General features: G+C 39.0%; 1 protein-coding gene across 1 annotated transcript in view; it reads left to right on the plus strand.

Moving 5' to 3' along the window:
• ADAM28 (ADAM metallopeptidase domain 28) overlaps positions 1-7,289 on the plus strand; it is a gene marked incomplete at both ends in the record, with an annotated part of 52,228 nt that extends 44,939 nt beyond the window's left edge. The window contains 4 exons of the mRNA XM_081269673.1: positions 480-544; positions 766-829; positions 1,378-1,440; positions 7,260-7,289. Coding sequence (XP_081125799.1) covers positions 480-544; positions 766-829; positions 1,378-1,440; positions 7,260-7,289 — 222 coding nt within the window. The remainder of the gene's footprint in view (positions 1-479; positions 545-765; positions 830-1,377; positions 1,441-7,259) is intronic.
• Positions 7,290-21,261: the final 13,972 nt, after the last annotated feature.

A 21,261-nucleotide genomic window follows, 5' to 3' on the forward strand; every position in this document is an offset into this window, starting at 1 on the left:
TTGCCCTGCAGTGTTTTCTCAAATCTACCCAAATTTTCCTTTTTATTAATGTGAAAGAGAATCCCTAAAATGCAGGGGTTACTTGGTTAGGACTCATGGAAGGCAGAGAGTAAGTAACAATGAGAATTGATGTCTCCTTCTGCTTCTTTTTCTTCTGTACTCTGGGTTGATTCCTTATTCTTTGGGCAAATGTCCCCATAGATAAGGTGATTCATATTTTTGTATGACAATATATGTAATATGTAATACTCTGGTCATGTTCTACATATCTAGAGATTTTAGTTGATGCTGGTTAATGGTAATCACATTGGTAATCATGTTTCTGGGGATATACTCCTATAAATGCCCCAACTGAGCCACTGGGATTTCCTGTCTGGTCCCTTAGTGTTTGGCTCTGAGCTACCAGGCCTTGAGTGGGTGACTTATTGGAAGCTTACTTAGGAAACCATTGGTTTTATTTAAAAATATGATTGTTTTGGATGAGTTGGATGAAGCTGCATGTATCTTCTCTGCCTGTGGAAGGCAGTGGGCCTCTGCTTCTCTTGTGAGTTAGCAGCCTCTCTGTACTACCCTGCCCACCCTTGAGGAGATACCAGTGAAAGACACAACCCACTATGCCCAAGTAATTATCCAGAAGAATGTTGAAACTTGTGGAATATAATATAAAACATAAATTCTTCTGCAAAATGTTTTGAAAATGTGAAGTACGAGAATGTGCACCTCTCTATTATATTCCTAAATTTAACCATTAAACCTGAACCCCAGGGCTGAGAAATTGATAATGCCTTATAAGAAGAGTACCAATCTGCTTCATGAAGCACCATTATTAGTTAGTTTGGGCTGATATAACAAAAATGGCATAAACTGAGTGGCTTAAATAGCATCTATTTGTCATTTTTGTAAAGGATGGAAAGTCCAAGATGGAGATGCTGGCAGATTTGGTGTCTGGAGAGTTTACTCCCTGGCTTGTAGACAGCTGCCTTCTCGCTGTCTCCTCACTTGGTGGGGAAAGAGAGATAATTTCTTTGTGTTTTTTCTTGTAAGAGCATTAATCCTATCCTGAGAGCTCTTCTTTCAAAATCTATGTTCCTTCCAAAGGCCCCACCTCCATGCACCGTCACATGGGGATTAGGGCTTCGACATAAGAAATTATGGAGAGACACAAACACTCAGTCCATAGTAACCATCTTCCAGTGTCACTGGACTATGCATGAATTATATTTGTGCCCCAACATGAAAGCAACTCCTGGGTTTAGAATATTCTCATGGGTAGGGTTATAAATTCTCCATTTCTGAAAATAATTTAAACCTTTTCATTAAGCACAACTGTTTTCAAGACCTTATCTTCCAATTACTTTGTTTTTGTCTTCTTTCTAGCTAATTACAAAGCCTGATTTTCCACCACCACCGATTCCTACCTCTATAACTTCTTCATTCCTTGTAAGTATCAGGTGTTCACTAGTGGGTTTGTTTTTTTTTTTTTTTTTTAATGTCTCTTGAGCTTACCTGGAATATGGTGTCTAAATCTTTGGGATTTTTTACTGGATTTTTGCAGGGTAACCTAACACATCCTACCACCTTTGTCCTGGGGTATCTCAAACAGCAAGGCCTAGATATTATCTATAAGTTCATATATCATTGGATTTTAATATTGATTGTAGTTATTGAAAAAGTGATATACTTCTGTTGTAGGAGGTAAAATTTAAAGAATCATTTCTATATTTTCATACTAGAGAACATAAAGTTTTATCATTTATGGTACTTACTATCATTTGTAGGTGGAATAATTCTTTTTTTTTTTAAAGAGAGAGAAAGAGAGAAGAGAGAGAGAGAGAGAGAGAGAGAGAGAGAGAGAGAGAGAGAGAATTTTTAATATTTATTTTTTAGTTCTCGGCGGACACAACATCTTTGTTGGTATGTGGTGCTGAGGATCGAACCCGGGCCGCACGCATGCCAGGCGAGCGCGCTACCGCTTGAGCCACATCCCCAGCCCTGGAATAATTCTTATAAGAGTTTTTTTTTTTTTTTTTTTTTTTTTTTTTTTTTTTTTTTTAGTAGAAGGTAGATGTTTTAGTCAGCTTTTTCTCCACTATGACTAAAAGTCCCAACCACACAATTGTAGGAGGAAAAGTTTATTTGAGGGCTCACTTTTTCGGAGGTCTCCATCCATGGACAGCAGGCTCCATTCCTCAGGGCTTGGGGTGAGGCTGAACATCATGGCAGAATGTGTGGCAGAGGGAAGCGGCTCACATGGTGATCAGAAGCAGAGAGAGAGAGACTCCACTCTCCACACACAAATATATACCCCATAGCCACACCCCCAATTAACTACCTCCTCCAGCCACACTCCACCTGCCTCCAGTTACTTCTCAATCAATCCCATCAGGGATTAATCCACTGATTAGGATAAGGCTATAACCCAATCATTTCTCCTCCAAATCTTGCATTGTCTCATGCATGAGCTTTTGGGGGACAGCATATCTAAACCATAACAGTAGAGTATGAAATTAGACCACAAATTGGAATAAAAGTCAGTGTTTGTGAACTGAAAAATGGAATTCATTCAATCATAAAACAGTTTCTGAGCATATTCTGTCATGCCTGGTACTCTTTTGGGGATACTTGAAAAAGGTATGAATTTAAGTTCCTTCCCCCCCCCCGAAATTTCATATTTTTAGCTGAGAGACAAATCACATATACATGAATCACTTAATTCTTCACATATTACTTGTGCCAAAGTGAAAGATACTGTGTTAGTTACCTTTTTATCACTGTGACTCAAATACTTAATGAGAATGACTTAGAGGAAGAAAACTTTAATTTGGGCTCATAGTTTCAGAAGACTCATGCTCAGCCGGCCCCATTGCTCTGCGCCTGAGATGAGACAGAACATCATGGCAAAAGGGCGTGGTGGACAAGGCAGCTCAGCTCTTGGCAATAGGAAAGCACAGAGGAGGAAAAAGGAGCCAGGAACTAGATATCTTCCTCAAGGGCACACCCCTAATGACCCATCTCCTCCTACCAAGACCCATCCGCCTACAATTACCACCCAGTAGTCCACTCAAATTGTTAAGCAAATTATTGCCTAAAAGCCCAACCTCTGAATCTTGCTGCCTTGGGGACCATGTTTCCAACACATGCTCTTTTTAGGGACATGCCAGGTGGAAACCATAACAGATAGGAATGTGAGAACACAGGAGAAAATGAATGGGTTTAAAGTGCTTAAGGAAGAGGAGGATCCATTGACTGAGTAGTTGGAATCTGAACTGGCCCCAACGTTGGGTAGAATTAACCAGTGAAGAGGAGGTAAAGAATATTTTTATGAAGGAAATAATTCTGTGAAGATGGATAAAACATTGCATGTCTAATGACCTACCATTATTTTTGCATCTAATTTAGCACAAAGACTGCTACTGTTTTTTAAGATAAGCAATGTCTTCATCTAACATAAGAGATCCATGGTCTAATTATTATAATAGTGTATCATTCCTTACTAACAAGGGAAAAGTTCCAACCATGTGTTCTTAGAAGAAGTTCACCAAGAATAGTACCTGTTGATTGTCTGGTGGGTGCTAACATGAAAATCTTGCTTCTGAGAGTGGCCACTAACCAAGACGAAGAAGATGAAAGTATCTGAGCTAGAAAGCTATGGTGACCTCCAATTTCCCCACTTTCTCAGGAATAGTCCCTACGGACAGTGGGAATGGTCTCCATCTCCCAGAGAATAATGACCCACATCCCATAACGTCACCGGGTCACCTCTCCTTTCCATATTATGATAAGTGTCCAGATGATTCTTTGGACCTCAGGATGGTATTTTTCTCTCCTTGTGTTCCTTCCCTCTCTGGTTTCCACTTCTTCACTGTTGGTGTTTCCAATCACCTATCCAATAGGAAGTAGGATATCAGAGCATTGGTTTTAGCTTCTTAGTAGTTCCAAGTTACATATATGCATAAAATATCTACATTTGTAGGACAAGTTAATTAACAGTTTTACTTTTTTAGGACTCCAATCCAAAAGTCTGAAGCAGCAACTAAGCAAGAATTAATGAACCTGGGATGAAATGGGAAGTCTTGAAAACCCCGAGAACAGAGAAATACACTTACTTTCTCACTATGTGCTCCTTACACTAAGGAGGTTAACGTTTCCTGATTCCTGCTATTCCTTTGAAGAGATTCAGTAACATTTTTCAAGAAAGCCTGACTCTTGAGAATATGTGTATCAATTAAAAAAAATTATCCATAGTTTGGAAAGGAAGAAGATTAAAAAGAGATATGTATAAACTTTAAGTCTCTCTAGTTAGTTGATTTTTTCTTATGCACCCCTTCTTTTTATTATCATGCTAACTAATTGCTTGAGTGTCCTTGAACACTTTGATTTGCTCATGTGATGGTAATTAATGTACCTTCTAATGAAAACAAATAAAAATCACAGGGGACTGGAAGGGAAGGGGGGAAATGCACATTTATTATTAAATGCATTGTGACTTCTTCATTGTTTTAATACTTAACTTGTCAAATTAAAACCCTCAGTTAAGAAGAAAATTCTGTAAATGTTGTCTCTTTCATGTGGTGTGTCTCCTGCCTACATTGTTTTCTGAAATGTTTATTAACTGTGTCATTTGAGGTTTTCTAAAGTTGAGCAAAACCTACCCAATCAAAAAAAATGCGATTGATATTTGGATAATTCAGTTACTAACATGGTAAAATTGAACTTTACTTTCTAAATAGAGAAAGTTTTACTTAAATAAACCAGTAGCATACACCAGCAGTTGCAAACTGGTGACCTGCAGGACATGTTTGGACTATAGATGTCTTTTATTTGGACTGAAAGATGTTGACCACATAGTGTTTTTAAATGTTTTGAATTTATTGCCTACATTTTTAAAAAGTGGGAGATCTTATATAAACATCAAAATTCCAAGCTTCTAAAGTAATCAGTTTGTGAACACTAGAATCACATGGCCCTTAACAGCCACGACTTAGTTGACAGATGGTGGGGCAAATATTGCTGGTTGAATGCCTAATATCCCCCCCTTCTTCTTTGCTTTCGGAACCCCAGTTTTATGCACTGTTCATTTTTAGATAAGGTGATCCTAACTATCACCCAGATAAGTTCTTTTCACTTGAACTCAATTATAATGATCTTACTTTGCATATGAGTGGTCAGTCTGGAGAGGAGCATACAACTCTCCTTTTTTGATAGAGGAGGAATGTTGGGGATTTCTGGATACTGTGTTCTCATTTTCTCTTTGGGATGGTGGCATCTGCTACTGCTGCAGCTGACCTGTGATTGTGAAGGCAAGGATGATATTCTGAAGAAGACAGAATGAAAGATTCAAAGAAGAAAACCTGGTTTTATTAATGATGCCACAGATTAATAACTTCTGGAGTCACCTCACACTTTATTGGGGCTTCAGGTTATATTTCCAATAAATTTTCTTTATTGTTCGAGGCATCTCCAGTTGGGTTTTTCTCTCACCTGCAAGACAAGTCATCCTGACCAATACAGTGGCCGTCTGCTTCACCAGGGTGCCTGCTCCCCTCTGTTTCTCTTGCCCTTGGCCTGCTTCATCCGTTCCTATCACCTCCCTGCCCGATACAGGCTTTTCTTTTCATGAGGAATTTTGCGAATGAGGAGTCCATATGCTCTTCTTGTATGGGGATCTGGATAAATTCACTCTGGCCTCAAGAGTGAAGCCCAGACATTCAGAACCAATGAAACTCCACATCATGTACAACCTGAAGAGTGAGATCCTAATAAGAATAAGGTGTACTCCATGTATGTATAACAGGTCAAAATACACTCTACTGTCCTGTATAGCTAAGGAGAAGAGGAGGAGGAGGAGGAGGAGGAGGAGGAGGAGGAGGAGGAGGAGGAGGAGGAGGAGGAGGAGGAGGAGGAGGAGGAGGAGGATTGAAGTTTGATCCCCTGCAAGTGCACAGCCCGCCAAATAACCCTGGTTGGTGTAAACTTCATTTTTATCTGGGCGTTTACACAAGAAAACTTTAAAGCAAACAAACAAACAAACAAACAAAAAAACTAGCTGAATCTGCAGTTTGAAGCTTCAGAATATCCTGTCCTGATCCCAAACTAAATCCCCATTTCCTATAAGGCCACAATCTACTTGTGAGCAGCCTCTGAACTTTGACACTTTTCTGTTTGTTCTTTGTTTTAATACCTGTTCCCAGCCACAGATTAACTTTATCTTTTTTAAAATTGATGAAATGGAAATCTATGAATTTTCAAGTCGCCACCTACTCCAGCCAAAGCTAGAAATAAATCACAGGGAGGGATGTCTGAACTTTCCCGGATGTTCCTAAGTGATGCCACCGTGTCTTTGGTGCAGAGGCCTGCTAGGTCCCTTTTGGAGATAGGCAACCCCAGTACTTCCTTACCATAAGCTTGCTTGGCAAAGCTACCCTGGGAGCTGATGACAGCTGACAGCCATTCAAACAGTTCAGAGCAGATGCTGATTCAGACAGGTATCCGCAGTTGACTAACTTTGTGAAAATTCCACTCAATTCACATTGAACCAGCTCAGGTATTACACCAAACCTATTCTCACTGACTATTTTTACCATCTGTATTTGTTTTTCTGAACAGGTTAAATGATGTTTTTATTCAGGTACATTGAGGCACCTGAAGTTTCTCTACACTGCTTATCACCTTACCAAATCATTGCTTTTTTGGGTGAGTTTTGGGAATGCATTTACCTTTGAACAAAATAATGAAGTATACATGAAAAAAAAAACAAGCAAATTTTAGTTTGTTGCAATCAGAGATATGGAAAATGTTTTTATTATTATTTATATGAATTCACATTGTTAACAATGACTCCCATATGACAGGTCTGAGGCTGACCATGGACCAATAGTGAGAAACTGAGCGTCTCGGTTCAGCAGCTTTAAGGAGCTGAATTCAGCCACAACCACTGACTGAACTCAAAGCTGATCCCTTCCTAGATGTGTCTTAAGTGCAGCCTTGTTAGGAACTTGGGGTAGAAGACTGGGATAAACTTTTCCCCTATTCCACCTACAGAAACTGTGGAATAATAAATATGTGTTCTTTCAAACTGCTATGGTTTGGGGGTAATTTGCTATGTATCAACAAACCACTGATACAAAGCAGTAGGATCAAATAATTCAAATACTCCAGATAGATGATTTAGGAAAAAATATCTTATTTACAAGGCTCTCAATATTGCAAAAATTTTTAATTTTCTTTCTCTGTTGTTTCATGTGTTTTCTGTTCTTTAGGAGCACCAATTAGCTGCTGGACATCTCTGATAGCTATTCTCATTTCTCACATTTCCTCTCACTTTAGTTGGTGTTTCCTTGGTATTTGTGGAGAATTCTTTAAGTTTATCTTCCACATTTCAGAGTTTACATTTTATACTCTCAGTCTTCCCCTTTGCTAATTTTAAGGTATTCTATAACTGTGCTATTTGCATATTCAACCATGAAGCCATCTCCAAAACATCGACTGCTAAAATGATACAGTGGTGGCCCGTCATGTCCATGTCATTTTCCAGCAGTACTCTGTATTAGTTTGGGTTTCTGGGGATGCAGATTTTGAGATGAATTTTAGCATGCAAAAAATTTATTAGGAAACAGTTTCAGGCACACCATTTGGTGTAATGGAATTAAAGAAGCAGGAACAGGCAAAAGAAGAACTTGGGCTTAATGTTTCCTAGTCAGGGCCTTAGTGAATGCCACTGTTTTAGTCAGGGTTTTTCGTGGCTATGACAAAAAGACCTGGCAGGAACAATTAGAGGAGAAAAGGTTTACTTGGCTCGTGGTTTCAGAGGTCTCAGTTCATAGAGGGCTGACTCCACAGCTCGGGGCCCAACTTGAGGCAGAATATCCTGGCAGAAGGGTATAAAGGGGAAGAGCAGCCCATGACACAGAGATGAGGTGGCAGAGAAAGAGCTCCGCTCACTAGGGATAAGATATCTACTCCAAAGGCATGTCCCCGGTGACCTACCTCCTCCAGCCACATCCTGCCTGGCTAGTAATCACCAGTCAATCCGTGTCAGTAGATTAAGCCTTTGATTAGGTTACAACCCTCATAACCTAGTCCTTTTGCCTCTGAATGATCTTGCATTTTCTTACACATGAGCTTTTGGAGGGTACCTCATATCTAAGCCACAATGCCCATCTCATCCCTGAACCTGGACTGGTACTTCAGAATGGAGCTAGGCTGGGAGAAAAGAGAAAAAGAGTTTATTTCCTCACGTCAGCCCCTCTCAGGTTCAAGATATACTCAAAAGGGATGTAGTTTTGGGAAAGATTTATTTAGTAAAAGTATTTCCAAGGAAGACTTAAGGCTGCCTGTTGGAATCACTGACGACAACTGGGAAATGACTTCTTCCATGTTAATTGAGGATCTGGGCAGCCCAATACAAGGTCTGCTGCTTCTATTTATTTCCTTTGGATGCTATTTTATATGTTGCATAGTTGTCTTGAAAGTTTTCCAGGTTTTTGCTGCACATTGTATATTTTTATCTAGAAAGTTAATTTGAGTTTAAATTTTAATTAGGGCCTGGGGTTGTAGCTCAAGTGCTTGCCTAGCACTTGTAAGGCATTAGTTCAAACCTCAGCATGACATAAATAAATAAATGAATAAACAAATAAATAAATAAATATACTGTGCTCATCTACAACTAAAAATAATATCTGAAAGTTTTTAATTAGTAATTTACAAAGTGTTCCTACATGAATGACACACCAGCCAGTGTGCTCCAGTTCTCCAGTAGCTGATGACAAATGTAACCTCAAGAATTGTGCTTCCTCTAGAAGGGGTAGGTCTTTTTATCCTTTAATTCAAACAGAGCAAAGTAAAGAGAGTTTCTAAATGGATCAGTTTATTGTGATGCACACAGAAGCAGCCTATAAGGACAAAGGAATATATACAAAAATACAGAGAATGATAGGTAAAAGAAAGTTGAGCATAGAATGCTAGTAACAAACCAAACACTTTGCATCTGCAAAAGAAATTGTCCCCCTAGTCTAGGGAGACCATGATCATAAAGGTGGCACTCATCCAGTTTGCAATGTCATCAAGTTGCCCAAGGTAAAGTCAAAGGACTATCCACTTGGCAGGATGTGCAGTAGCCAGTGCTTTTTCGTAGTGAATAGAAGGAGTAGTGTCACAGGGAGATGTGTGTAAATGGCAACATGAAATCTCTGGTATCTATAGTCCCAGAAGGTGTATTATTTCAGGTTCAAATGGTCAGTTCTAGGAGAACTCCCGGACACCAACTATTGCATTTACATACTGGTGCACAATTAGTCAAGGGTGACTATCAGCCATCCACTTGGTTCAGTTACAGCTTGTGTTTCAAGAGAAAGCTCAAAATGGATTTCGTGCAAAGTGCAGAATTAAAAACCAATGGTTATTGAACAAGAATCATAACTGTGAAACACAAAGCACAACAATAAATATTCTCATTCGTAAGATCCACCTGTCTTAACATTCCCATGCCTGCAAGATTCCCACAATGAAAGTCTCGGTGGCTATAGGGCTCCCTTACCATTGCAGCCACCAAAAACATATTTCCTTGTTGGAACAACCTAGTTGTGATGGAGAATCTGATTTTCAGACATACGTTCCCAGAGCTTTGAATCATAAGTCAAGAAACTCGGAGAATTGGTGGATACTGCAGTAAGGGTGAGCTGGTTAGGAAGCCACAGCAGTTGGGCCAGTTGCTGGCTCAAGTTTGGTTTGGTTGAAAATGGTATTGTCAGTATGAGATGAATGACAGCACAGAGGTGAGACACAAGTTTTGTGTTAGTTATTCTAAATTATATGAGCTGGAATTCCCGACTGCATACCACCAACCCTGGATCTCCTGCCCTCTTGTTTCAGTCACCTAAATTCTGTTTTCCCCCCTAAATAGTTCTTACTGTGGTAAAACACACATGAAATTTAGCATTTTAGCCAGTTTTCAGTTATCATTCAGTAGCATTCTGTACATTCACTATGTTGTGCAACCACTACAACTATCAATTTCTGGGAAAGAATACTTTTTTTGTGTGTGACTAAGTTTTATTTAACGCAGGCACTTTAGAGAGTAGCACAACACTATAAAAATGACCGTGCAACCTGAAACCTTGCAAAGTAATCGTAGTCAAGGGGGGAAATCACAATTATTCTATGACATCCATTTTTAAAAAAATGTGTTTATTAGTGCCTTGTTGTAATACAGCAGTGGGCTTCATTCTGACATAACCATACATGCATGGAATATGTTGCTCAATTCCAGTCTTCTGCACTTCCTCTTTCCCTCCCCTCCTCTCTCACTCTGTTCCCCTTCCTCTGCTCTATTGATCTATTCATTTTTTTTTTATTTTTCTTATTGGTGCTTTATAAATACCCACAAAGGTGAAATTCACTGTATACACAGAGCATAATTTGGTCAATGTCATTCAACTGTTCCTTCCTTTTCCTGTCCCTCCTCCCTCCCCTTCTATCTCCCTGCTCTACTCCACTGATCTACCTTCTATTTTCACAGGATCCTGTCCTCCCACCCCCACTGCCTTTTTGTCTTACCTTATTTTGCTCTAGCTTCCACATAGGTGGGGAAACATTGGGTCCTTGAATTTCTGAGTCTGGCTTATTTTATTTAACATGATGTTCCCCAGTTCCATCCATTTATCAGCAAGTGACATACATGATTTCATTCATCTTTATGCTGAAAAATATATATATATATATATTTCTATTTATTATTCCATTCATCTATTGACAGGCACATGAAATGGTTCCATAACGTGGCTCTTGTTAATTGCACTGCCATAAATAAATGTACCTATAACACTATAGTATGTTGATTTTACTTCTCTTGGATAAACACCAAGGAGTGGAATAGCTGGGTCATATGTCGGTTTCCTTCTTTGTCTTTTTAGGAGTCTCCATACTGTTTTCCAAAGTGCATTTTCACCAACTATATAAAATTGAACTTTTTACCCCAAATCCTCTCCAGCTTTTATCTTTATCCATTAATAATAACTTTTTATTTGTCTTCTCCCAGTCCCTGGTAGCCTCCCTATACTTTCTGACTCTGTGAATTTGCTTATTCTAGGTTCTTTGTATAAGTGGAATTAAACAATATTTTTCTTTTTATGCACCAGGCATATTTCCCTTGCTATAATACTTCAAGGTTCATCTATGTTTGCAGTATGTATCCAGATTTCATTCTTTTTTTTAAGATTGAGCTAATTCCTTTTCATATATTTACATTTTCTTCTGTTTATTTCTTTCTTAATACAACTGGAGACGATTTCTTTGGCTGCACAACCTCATTAACTTATAAACATTTTTTTCCTTGTTCATTTTCTAGCTGAAATAATGTTTCTATTTCTTTTTTAATGGCACATAATAATTATACAGAATAATGATTTCACTGTGGTTTATTATTCATACATGCACATAACATTATTTGATCAATTTCTTATTTTAATTTGCATTTCTTGTACAGCAAACATATTTTTAAATCGATCATTTTATCTGCACTATTGCTAGTATTTTAGAACTTCATTTTTCATTCAGGGTATTTCCGTCTTGCTAATAAGAGCTATATCCAAGGTTGCTATTGTTGCAATCAACATAGCGTCTGGGTCGTCTGGGTGGGTTCAATGTTGAAAGGCTGCATGCAACTCTGATGGGAATGGCAATTTAAGGAAGTTCAGAAACTTATCTAAGTGCAAACTAAAGTGACACAAATGTGACTACACTTAACAGTCTCCTCCTGATGTCCCAATGACTTTGATGAAAGATGGTATGAGTCACTTAATTGCAAAAGTTGTTGTATTTCTCACAAGGCCTCAGTCCACAGGTCAAGTATTACAATTCAGCAGATAGAAGTTTCTCCTTAAAAGACAACCCCTTTCACCAAATTGGCCTTCTAACCCCTGGAACTGCTGTGACACAGCTCACAGAGACTTGTGTGTCTTTGGGGACATGTAACTGCAATTGACATGGAATCTGCAGCCAATTCCAGGCAAAACGTTTTAGTCTTTCATGCTAATAGCAAGACTGAGTAGATCCAATAAAAGCTGAAGTCTCAGGCAGGAAACAAAGGAAAACTGAAAAAAGATGTAGTGGAAATACAAAAAGGAGAAAAGAATTCATAGGAAAATAAACTTTTGGTGTGGGAGGGTACAATGTGGACAGAAATGAAAGTGTCAGCAATCTTAACTACCTTTTCAACCTTATGCAAATAATTTAATTTATTTGACTATCTTTTCAGTTCTCCATCTGTAAAATGGAATTAACAACTCATGACTTGCCAGTTTCCACAGAGCATGCTGTGGTTTGGAAGCTGAATGATCCCCAAAGGTCCATGCATTGAAAGGTTTGTCCTCATCATGGAGCTATTGGTATGCGGTGGTACTTTGAAAAAATGGGGCCTAGTTGGAGGTCTTCAGGTCACTAGGGATGTGTTCTCAAAGGGGACTGTGGGACATTCTCTTCTTGTGCTCTCTTTTGCAGCCCAGTTAAAAGGTGAGTTTCTTTGCTTTTTCACTCACCCCTTCCCCTGATGTGCTGCCTCCCACCACAGGCCCAGAGCAACAGGGCAACTGGCCATGGAGTGAAACCTCCAAAATAGTGAGCCAAAATGAACCTTTCTCTTTGGAAGTTGATGATCTCAAGTATTTGTTCTTGTAATGAAAAGCTGAGGAGCATTGAGGAATTTCTAAGAAACATGTAATGACAGTATGAAAATATAAAGCTAAAGAGAGATGAGAGGGCTATGTCCTTGAACTAGAGAGGTAGATGGTATGCATCTATGGATGACCCACTGGAGGAGGACTGTCATTGAGTTTGCCAGTGACAAAAGCCTCTCTCTACTGGCTCCTGTCTTTGAGCAGAAGGTAGAGTTGGGGGAAGACTTACTCATTATTTGTTTATTTCTTCTGTGACCCTTTATTTTCTTGGACTTTTATTCCCCCTCTGATGTGCTTTTAGCATTTTTCTCCATATCCCTAGTTGGTTTCCTCCTCTTACATTAAGTCTAATCTCAGCTAAAGCTTCTGGAACAAATACTGTGCTAGATTTGAGGCTACCCTATGTGATGCCTCTAAAGTTATATCTTGGTAAAATCAATAAGTGCTGAATTTGTTCAGCTTCTAAGAAGGAAATGATCATGATTATAAATTTGATGGTGTAAAATAATCAGGATAGCCTAAAGTGGTAATAAAAATATTCAGGTGTACATTATGATCTGTACTTGATTATGTGAACTCACTTAATCCTTATGATAATCCTGTGCAACAAATAACTGTAATTATTTTGCACATATTTTGCAAAATAATGACAATTATTTGTTTCAGATAAAACTGAAAATAGGTGGTTTTTCTTTGGATCACACAGCTACGAACTGTTGAAGAGGGACCTTTAATCCAAATTCTTAGTTCCTTCCATACTCCACACTGCCTGCTATAAAACTATCTTGTATGAAAAAGCACATGTAATAGTATAGTATTCACAGGAAAATTCTATTATTGTGTCTGTAGTAATAATCTCTTTTATATATAATGCTTCTATTGAAATTTTTCTAGTGGTGCAGTCATATCTCATAACCCATTGACCACTCTTGAAAATCACCCCTCTCCCCCATTTTGTTACTTATGATCAGCACAATGCCTAGAAAAAATGATAAATACTCAATAAATCAGGTAATAAATATGTTCCATCAAGATTATGGATTTAGTACATTGTGCAGTTTATGCTTATCTGGTTGTTTTCTTTAGTTCTTTAATAAAAACCATTACAAAGTCTCCATTTACTAAGTCGAGATTGGGGATAAAGAGATTAATGTCTCTCCCTGTTGTCCAGCCTAGTTCTAAGAAATACAGAGTAAAATCAGGACATACAGAGGAAATGTTCATCAGGAGAAGCTTGTTTGGGATGTGCCCCTTAAATCTTAAATTACAGACTGTTTATTAGACCTATAAAGGAAAAAGAGAAAACCAGCATTCTAGTGAGATAATATGGCTAAATGCTCTTAATTCTGGAAAAGGGACAAAATGTCTAGGGAACTGTAATCAGAGCATCAAGAGTACAGGGAGTACAACATTTTAATTTATTTTTAATACCCTCTCCATTAAATATACACACACATTTATGCATGCACAAATTTAGGAAACTTAAGAAAGCATAACACAAAAGGAAAAGAAACCGTTAAGAAAATTAGAAAACAAGAAATTACAGGATCCTAAAGCCCTGGGTCAGATGAGACACATGAAATATAAACTACTTCACCCTGCATGTTTAACCATGAGCTCCAACTTTTGCTCCAAACTACTTAAAAATGAATAAAAAAGCAAACCAACAAGAGAAGTAAACAGGACTGACGTAAGATTCCCAGTGTCCATAAAGTTAGAATAAACACAGCATGACCAAGGACAATAAAATCACATAAACAAAGCAAAACCACCCAGAGAAATTTTAATCACTGGATCAGAGGGAGCACAGCTCTTCCTGTTTCTGGGACCTGAAGGAAGTTTTCAGGATGCCTTACTGGGTTCATCGAGAGAACCTGGCTGTACTTTGTGCCTGCACCCACCCAGGAGACCCTGTGCCCTTCATATATGCAGATCATCAGCTGCTTTCTCAACACACATGCTGGTCACACCCATTCAGAAAGTCACCCCAACAGAGAGCAAGGGATAGGCTTGAATTACGGCACCCTTCCAACCCTTCACAGGTGACTCTGAGCACTTCCAGGGAGAACGGAGTCAGTATTTCCAACTGAAGTGCCTACTATGCATTGGGAAGCCATTATTCATCCATCACTGAACAAGCAGTGCTTTCTCCTGTTTATAGAGAAAAGGCTTTTTAAAAATATATGTCATAGTCTATAAATTTGCCATTGAGGGACTTCATGTTTGAAAACAATGATTTTAGTGACATTCTACATCATTACACATTTATTAGTTACAAATGTCTAAACCTCAACTATTTTATTATCTCCCAAAATTATGGAGGATAGATGTAGAAATGGTAAAGTCTAGAAGGTAGGAATTCAAAAACATGAAACTAAAACAACACTTGAGAGAATGGAATCTATTTTTCTATAGACTTATTCCCACACTTATTGACCTTTATTAGTCATTGAAGCATATATAGAGTGTTACATTTTTCTCCTTACTCATGTATTTATTTTGATTTGTAATTCATTATGTTTAGAGTAAAAGAAATAATAGTAAAGGATTGCCTGATTTTCTTCATTTGCCAGAATACAATGTTGAAGGTATTCTCCATGTAATAATGGTTCTCGGCCAAATGAGAACATCAGAATCGACTGTGTAACTTCAACACCACCGGCATTTGGTGCTGTCTGGGTTCTGGATTTGGGCCATTCTAAGAGATGTGCAGGAGGATCTCATGGTTGTTTAATGTGAAATCCCTAATGACATGTTAGTGGAACATTTTCACATGCTCATTTGTCAGACACCACCTTTAGACAGAGCTATTTGCCTTTTATCCTGTGACAACTGGAGATAATGCCACCAATAGGAATTACCTTTGAATCCTCTAATTTCTCTTTGGGTTGCGAGTCCCCTGTGGTTTGACTTGATGACCTCCACCTCTGCAACAGCAAATGTGGGGCTTCGTGCAAAAACATCTCACCACAAAAGCCACAGGAACTGTTTGGTTTAGACTTCCATTTCTTCTCAATGCACAGAGAATGGAGAATGGAGAATGAAGAGGAAGAAAGATAGCGAGGCTGAAAACTTGAGGTTTTATATTACAAGGGGGCTTTTCAGGACCCATTCAACTGGATGGTCTAGTTTTAAGTAGATTTAATGGGGGAAAAAAAACCCATGGGTACCTTCATCTTCATTTAGAGAGTCAGTACTTTCAAGAGAATTCCTGATGTGGCACACATTTTTGTTTGTTTGATTGGTTTTGCTTTGTTTTGATCCCAGAAGAATTTAAGAGAATTGCAAGTATTCTTTGGGGAATTTGGGAAGGGGGGATGGGCTTAATACTGTGGGTACAGGTGCATGTTTGACTTGAAATGTGAGGCAGCTTGACAATTTTGTGAGAGGGTAAAGGAGAAATAGAAAATGCTGAACTCACAGTGCTGCGTGTCTACCTGCAGTCCCAGGCACCAGTCCCATGGCACTTGGGAGTGAAGTCAGGGTAGAGCCCTGCCAGGGAAAGGAGCCCAACAGACTCCTGAGGTTGCGTTGCCACCCAATTTCTTTCATCAGTATTTTATAATTTTTATTGTAGAATTCTTTCACTTCTTGATTTAATTTATTCCAAGATATTTTACTATGTTTTTTTTGCTGCTATCATGAATGGTACTTCATTGATTATTTCTTTCTCAGAAAACTCCTTAAATGCTGTCCAAAATGCTACATGCTTTTGTACGTTGATTTGTGTCCTGCAACTTTACTCAACTTATTTATGAGCTCTAATAGGTTTTTAGTGAAGTCTTTGCTTTTTTTTCTATGTAAAGATTCATATCATCTACAAACTGGGATAATTTAACTTTCCCACTTCCTATTTATTACCTTTTATTTTTTCTCTTTCTTAACTGCTCTGGTTAAAACTTGCAGAAATAGGCCGGGTGCAGGGGCTTACGTCTATAATCCCAGTGGCTCAGGAGGCTGAGGCAGGAGGATCATGAGTTCAAAGCCATTTTGCAATAGTGAGGCACTAAGCAACTCAGTGAGACACTGTCTCTAATATATATATATATATATATATATATGATGTATTACATTTGTTGATATATATATATATATATATATATATATATATATATATATATATATAAACAAAATGGCTGAAGATGAGGCTCATGGGTTAAATGCCCCTGGGTTTAATCCATGGTACCAAAAACAAAACAAAACAAACAAACAACAACAACAACAAACCTTGCAGAAATATATTGAACAAGAGTGTGAGACTGTCTTTGTCCTTGTCTTGCTCTAGATCTTAAAGGAAATGCTTTCAGATTTTTCCCATTTATTAGACGCTTGGCAAGTGGTTTGTCATTTAGTCTGTATTATGTTGGGGTATAATCTTGGATTCATAATTTGTTCAGGTTGTCTAATCATGAAGGAATGTTGAATTTTATCAAGTGTTTATTTGCATCTATTCAGAGGATCATATGCTTTTTATCCCTCCTTTTGTGATGTATTACATTTGTTGATTTGCTAATGTGGAACCACCTTTGCATTCCTGGGATAACTCACTCTTGGTCATGGTGAATAATCTTTTTAATATGGTCTTGCATTCAGTCTTCTGGCATTTCACTGGAGACTTTGAGGTCTCTGATCATCAGGGTGTTGGTCTATAGTTTTCTCTCTTGTTCAGTCTTTTGTTGTTTTTCCTTGTGTTGTGGTCTGGTTTGGTATCAGGGTCATGCTGGCCTCACATAATTGATTTGGAAGGATTCCCCCAAGTTCATGGATTCAGAAAGCTCATACTGTTAAAATGACAATACTACACAAAGCAATTTGCAGATTCAATGTAGTCTCCATTAAAATACCAATTGAAAGAAAAGTGACCACAACACTCAGAGCAACCAAGAGATCTTTATTGCAGCAGTGCAAAACAGGAGAAAAAGAGAGAGAGAGAGAGAGAGAGAGAGAGAGAGAGAGAGAGAGAGAGAGAGAGAGAGGAAAGAGAGAGCAAGGAGAGCAAAAGCAAGAGAGGAAGATAGAGCAAAAGCAAGAGAGGCGGGGACCGGCAGGAGGGAGTTTTTATAGTCCAAATCTAATGGGGTCTCTGGGTCTGCAAGCTGCCTTCCTTGTTGGCAGACAATGATTGGATCACGCAGTAGTTGCTAAGGGTGTCATCTTCTGCCTTCATACAGATGGGGCAGGGGTCAGATGTGGGTTTCTGTTGCACCAGACCAGTGGGGGTTGAGTGTTCAGCCGTGAGTGGGGTTGAGTGTTCAGACTTAACGCAAACATATGACAAAGGACCAGAGAGAGGGCTTGAGTGGCCAGGTCACCCTGCAGCTAACTTTGTTTGGCATGCCCAGCAGACAACTTAATTCAGCCTGTCCTGCACCTAACATTCCTCCCTTTTTGTTTTTCTAAGTGAAATGGGGACAGTGTAAAATCCTCTGGCTACTACCTGCTTAATGATGGGAGACATGGGACCTAGGAGGGAAAGTGGAGGAATGTTCGGGGGACAGGTCTGGGAACACCAGGGCAGCCAGAAATAACACCCAGTGGCTATAGACAGTTTTCTTGGAAGGGCCAGAGGACATAAAAGTTCCTTGAAGCCATAGGTTGTCGACAGCATCAAACCATTTCTAAGTGGAGGAGATCTTTGGTATCAGCCATTGATCCTGTTGTGGGGACTCTAGAAAGTATCGGAGTTGACTTGGTTGAATCCAGAAATGTTAAGGGTGATGGTCCGATTGCAGCCAGTGGAAGGGCAATCGCCTTGACCCATAAACTGAGAGTGGGTGGTATCATCCTGGTGCCATGTCGCTTGGATATAAAAGTGGCATCTGTGTTTTGAGATAAAAACTTGAGAGAGATTAATGATTAGTAAAAGAAGAGAGTTGGCAAAAAATCTTGAGTTTGGTGGTCGTGGTGGAAGTCCAGGACTGGACATTTGGAACAGGTGCCTTTTTAAGGCAGGAGACATGGTACCATGGGGAGTGTCTAAATGCTGTATGGGGTCCCATCCAGTGAGGTTCCAACAATTGAGGATGCAGTTACTGAAGTAAGACTGAGTCACCCAGTTGAAGATAGTCCAATTCAGTTTGTGGTTATGCTGGGATTGAGGCAATGATGGTGCAGGAAGGCTCCGGTCTGCATGTTCCCTTAGGAGTTTGCATAGAAGTGTGAGATCAGGCAGGTAGCACACAAAGGGATGAGGAATGATTGGAAAGCTTTGGTTGATTAAGAAAGGGCACCCATAGAGTTGCTCAAAGGGGTTAAGGCCTGAGGGTGCCCTTGGGGCTGCCTGAATTCAGATGAGGGTCAATGGCAGGAGATTGGGCCAGGACAGCCTGAGTTCAATAGCAAGTTTAGTGAGATGATCCTTAAGAATGCCCTTAGGCCTCTCAACCTTACCTGAGGATTGGGGTTGGTGGGGGTGTGGAGCCTTCAAGTGATGTTGAGGCCTTTGGAGACTAGTTGAAAAAAACCTGAGAAGTGAAGGCTGGACCGTTGTCTGATTGGATGGTGGTGGGAAGTCCAAACTGGGAATTATCTCCTCAATGAGGATGGAGGCAACGGTGTTAGCAATTTCCCTGGATGTAGGGAAGGCATCTATCCAACCTAAAAAAGTATCAACTCAAGTAAGTAGGTAGCTAAGCTTTTTGTGCCTAGGCATGTGAGTGAAGTTGATCTACCAGTCTTCGTCTGGCTGGTAGCTCCGCATCTGATGTGTGGGGAGTTTAGGTTTGATGCTTCCTTGTGGGGATACTGTAGAGCAGACAGAGCAATCAGAGTGGATCTGCTGGAGAGTAGTTCTCATTCCTAGGAAGTGAAAGAGGGGTTGTAAAATCTGGAAAAGGGGCTAGAGAGGGTTTTAGATGGGGGCAGAGTCTCTGGAGCCAGAGGAGTTGGTCATGAGTTGTAGGTCTCTGTCTTGGGCATCAGGACTGGTAGTCTTAAAGAAGTAGTTGATTGACTGTCTGGTTGGTGAATTTGTGTATCTGATCTTGTAGGAACTTCTGTAGGCAATTTATTAGTCATGGTCCTATTAGGAGAAACATAAAGAGGACTAATAGGGGTCCTGCGAGGGGGAGGAGCCAAGGCCATACTTGACTGAACATTCCCCATGGAGACTGTTGGCCTAGTTGCTGTCTCCTCTTTTCTAGCTGTTCTTGTCCTTCATTACTCCCAGGAATGACTGTGTTTTGGCTTAACTGTTTTTGGTAGGTGTTTAAGATAAAGCTGGTCAAAATTGACTTTGTTTCTATCTATTGTTAAGAGTCAGCCGAGTTCCCATAGGGGTCGCTCGTGGGGGAACTTGAGAGCAGCTTCTTAGTTCTGCTAGTGCCATTTGCGCTAGGATGGGTCCAGGTCTTGCTTGACCATGTGGCTTTCCTTGGAAGCATCAGGGACATCTTCTGTCTCCAGTGACTCTCCTACTCACAGCAAGTGCACTGATTGGCTTTTCATTCTCCAGTGGTCTCAATAATCTCCCTGATCAGGAGGTTATGTGGCCCAGAGTTGCAAAGCTCTTTAGAGAAGTTCCCTGTTCCCTGGATTCAGACTGACTCAGAGGGCCAGAGCCAAATATTGGTTTTCTTGGCCATTTTAATTTAACTTTTAAGTCTTGATATTAAACATCTAGCAAAGTCAGTTTCACCTTAAATTAAGAGTGCTGGGCTTTAGCTGAAGTCTGGCCTACTTGGGAGTCATTCTGACATGTAGTAAGATGGGAGGCAGAGCCTTATCTCAGGTAAGACAGGGCTCTTTTATAAATCTTAGGTAAAATGTTCTAGTATTGAAGTTGAACTTTGTTTCTTAAATATCATTTATAAAGTTTACATATATTGTTGCTTCATGTCACATGAATACTAGCTAACATAATATGATGTTACATTTAAATTGTACCCAGTGTATAGAACTTCATATTTATCTTATAGATAACAGGTCAATTTATAGAAAATTTAATGATATAAATAAATCTCCAATAAGTTATTCTTATAAGCCTAAAATTACCATGCAACTTTAGTTTGGAGAACACCAGCTTGATATAATTTTTTTAAAGCTTCTATCTTAAAGACTTATATACCTGAAAAATATGAACACATTTAGTATACAAAGAAGAGTAATAGTACCACAATTACTATTGATGTTTTTATATTAATCAAGTTTAGCTCTTACATAAATAATATATTACAATATTGCAAAATAACAATTGTTGTTTAACGATAGTTGTATAATGTTTAATTCCTTCAAGATTACTTGCTCAAAAAACTTACATATATAACCAACTTACACAGAACTTCTTTATCACTTAGTTAAACCTATATAGCCAATGTACACAGACCTTCTTTATCACTTGCTTAAACCCTCTTATTTACTTAATCACATAGACTCTCTTATCCAGAAACACATTTTCCTTCTATTAAATTCAAACTTAGAACCTTCTAAATTCTCTTTCCCATCTGTTAACTCCTTCTATTCACACTTTGAAACAATCTTTGTGAATTTCTGAATTTAGGCAAAATATTCCATTTTAATAAGAGATATTTTGTTATTTGCAGAACACAATTAATCACATCTGTTTACCATTTCATGAAAACATAAACAACGT

Source organism: Spermophilus citellus (assembly GCF_964194105.1).
Source record: "Spermophilus citellus genome assembly, chromosome: 16".
NCBI lineage: Eukaryota > Metazoa > Chordata > Mammalia > Rodentia > Sciuridae > Spermophilus > Spermophilus citellus.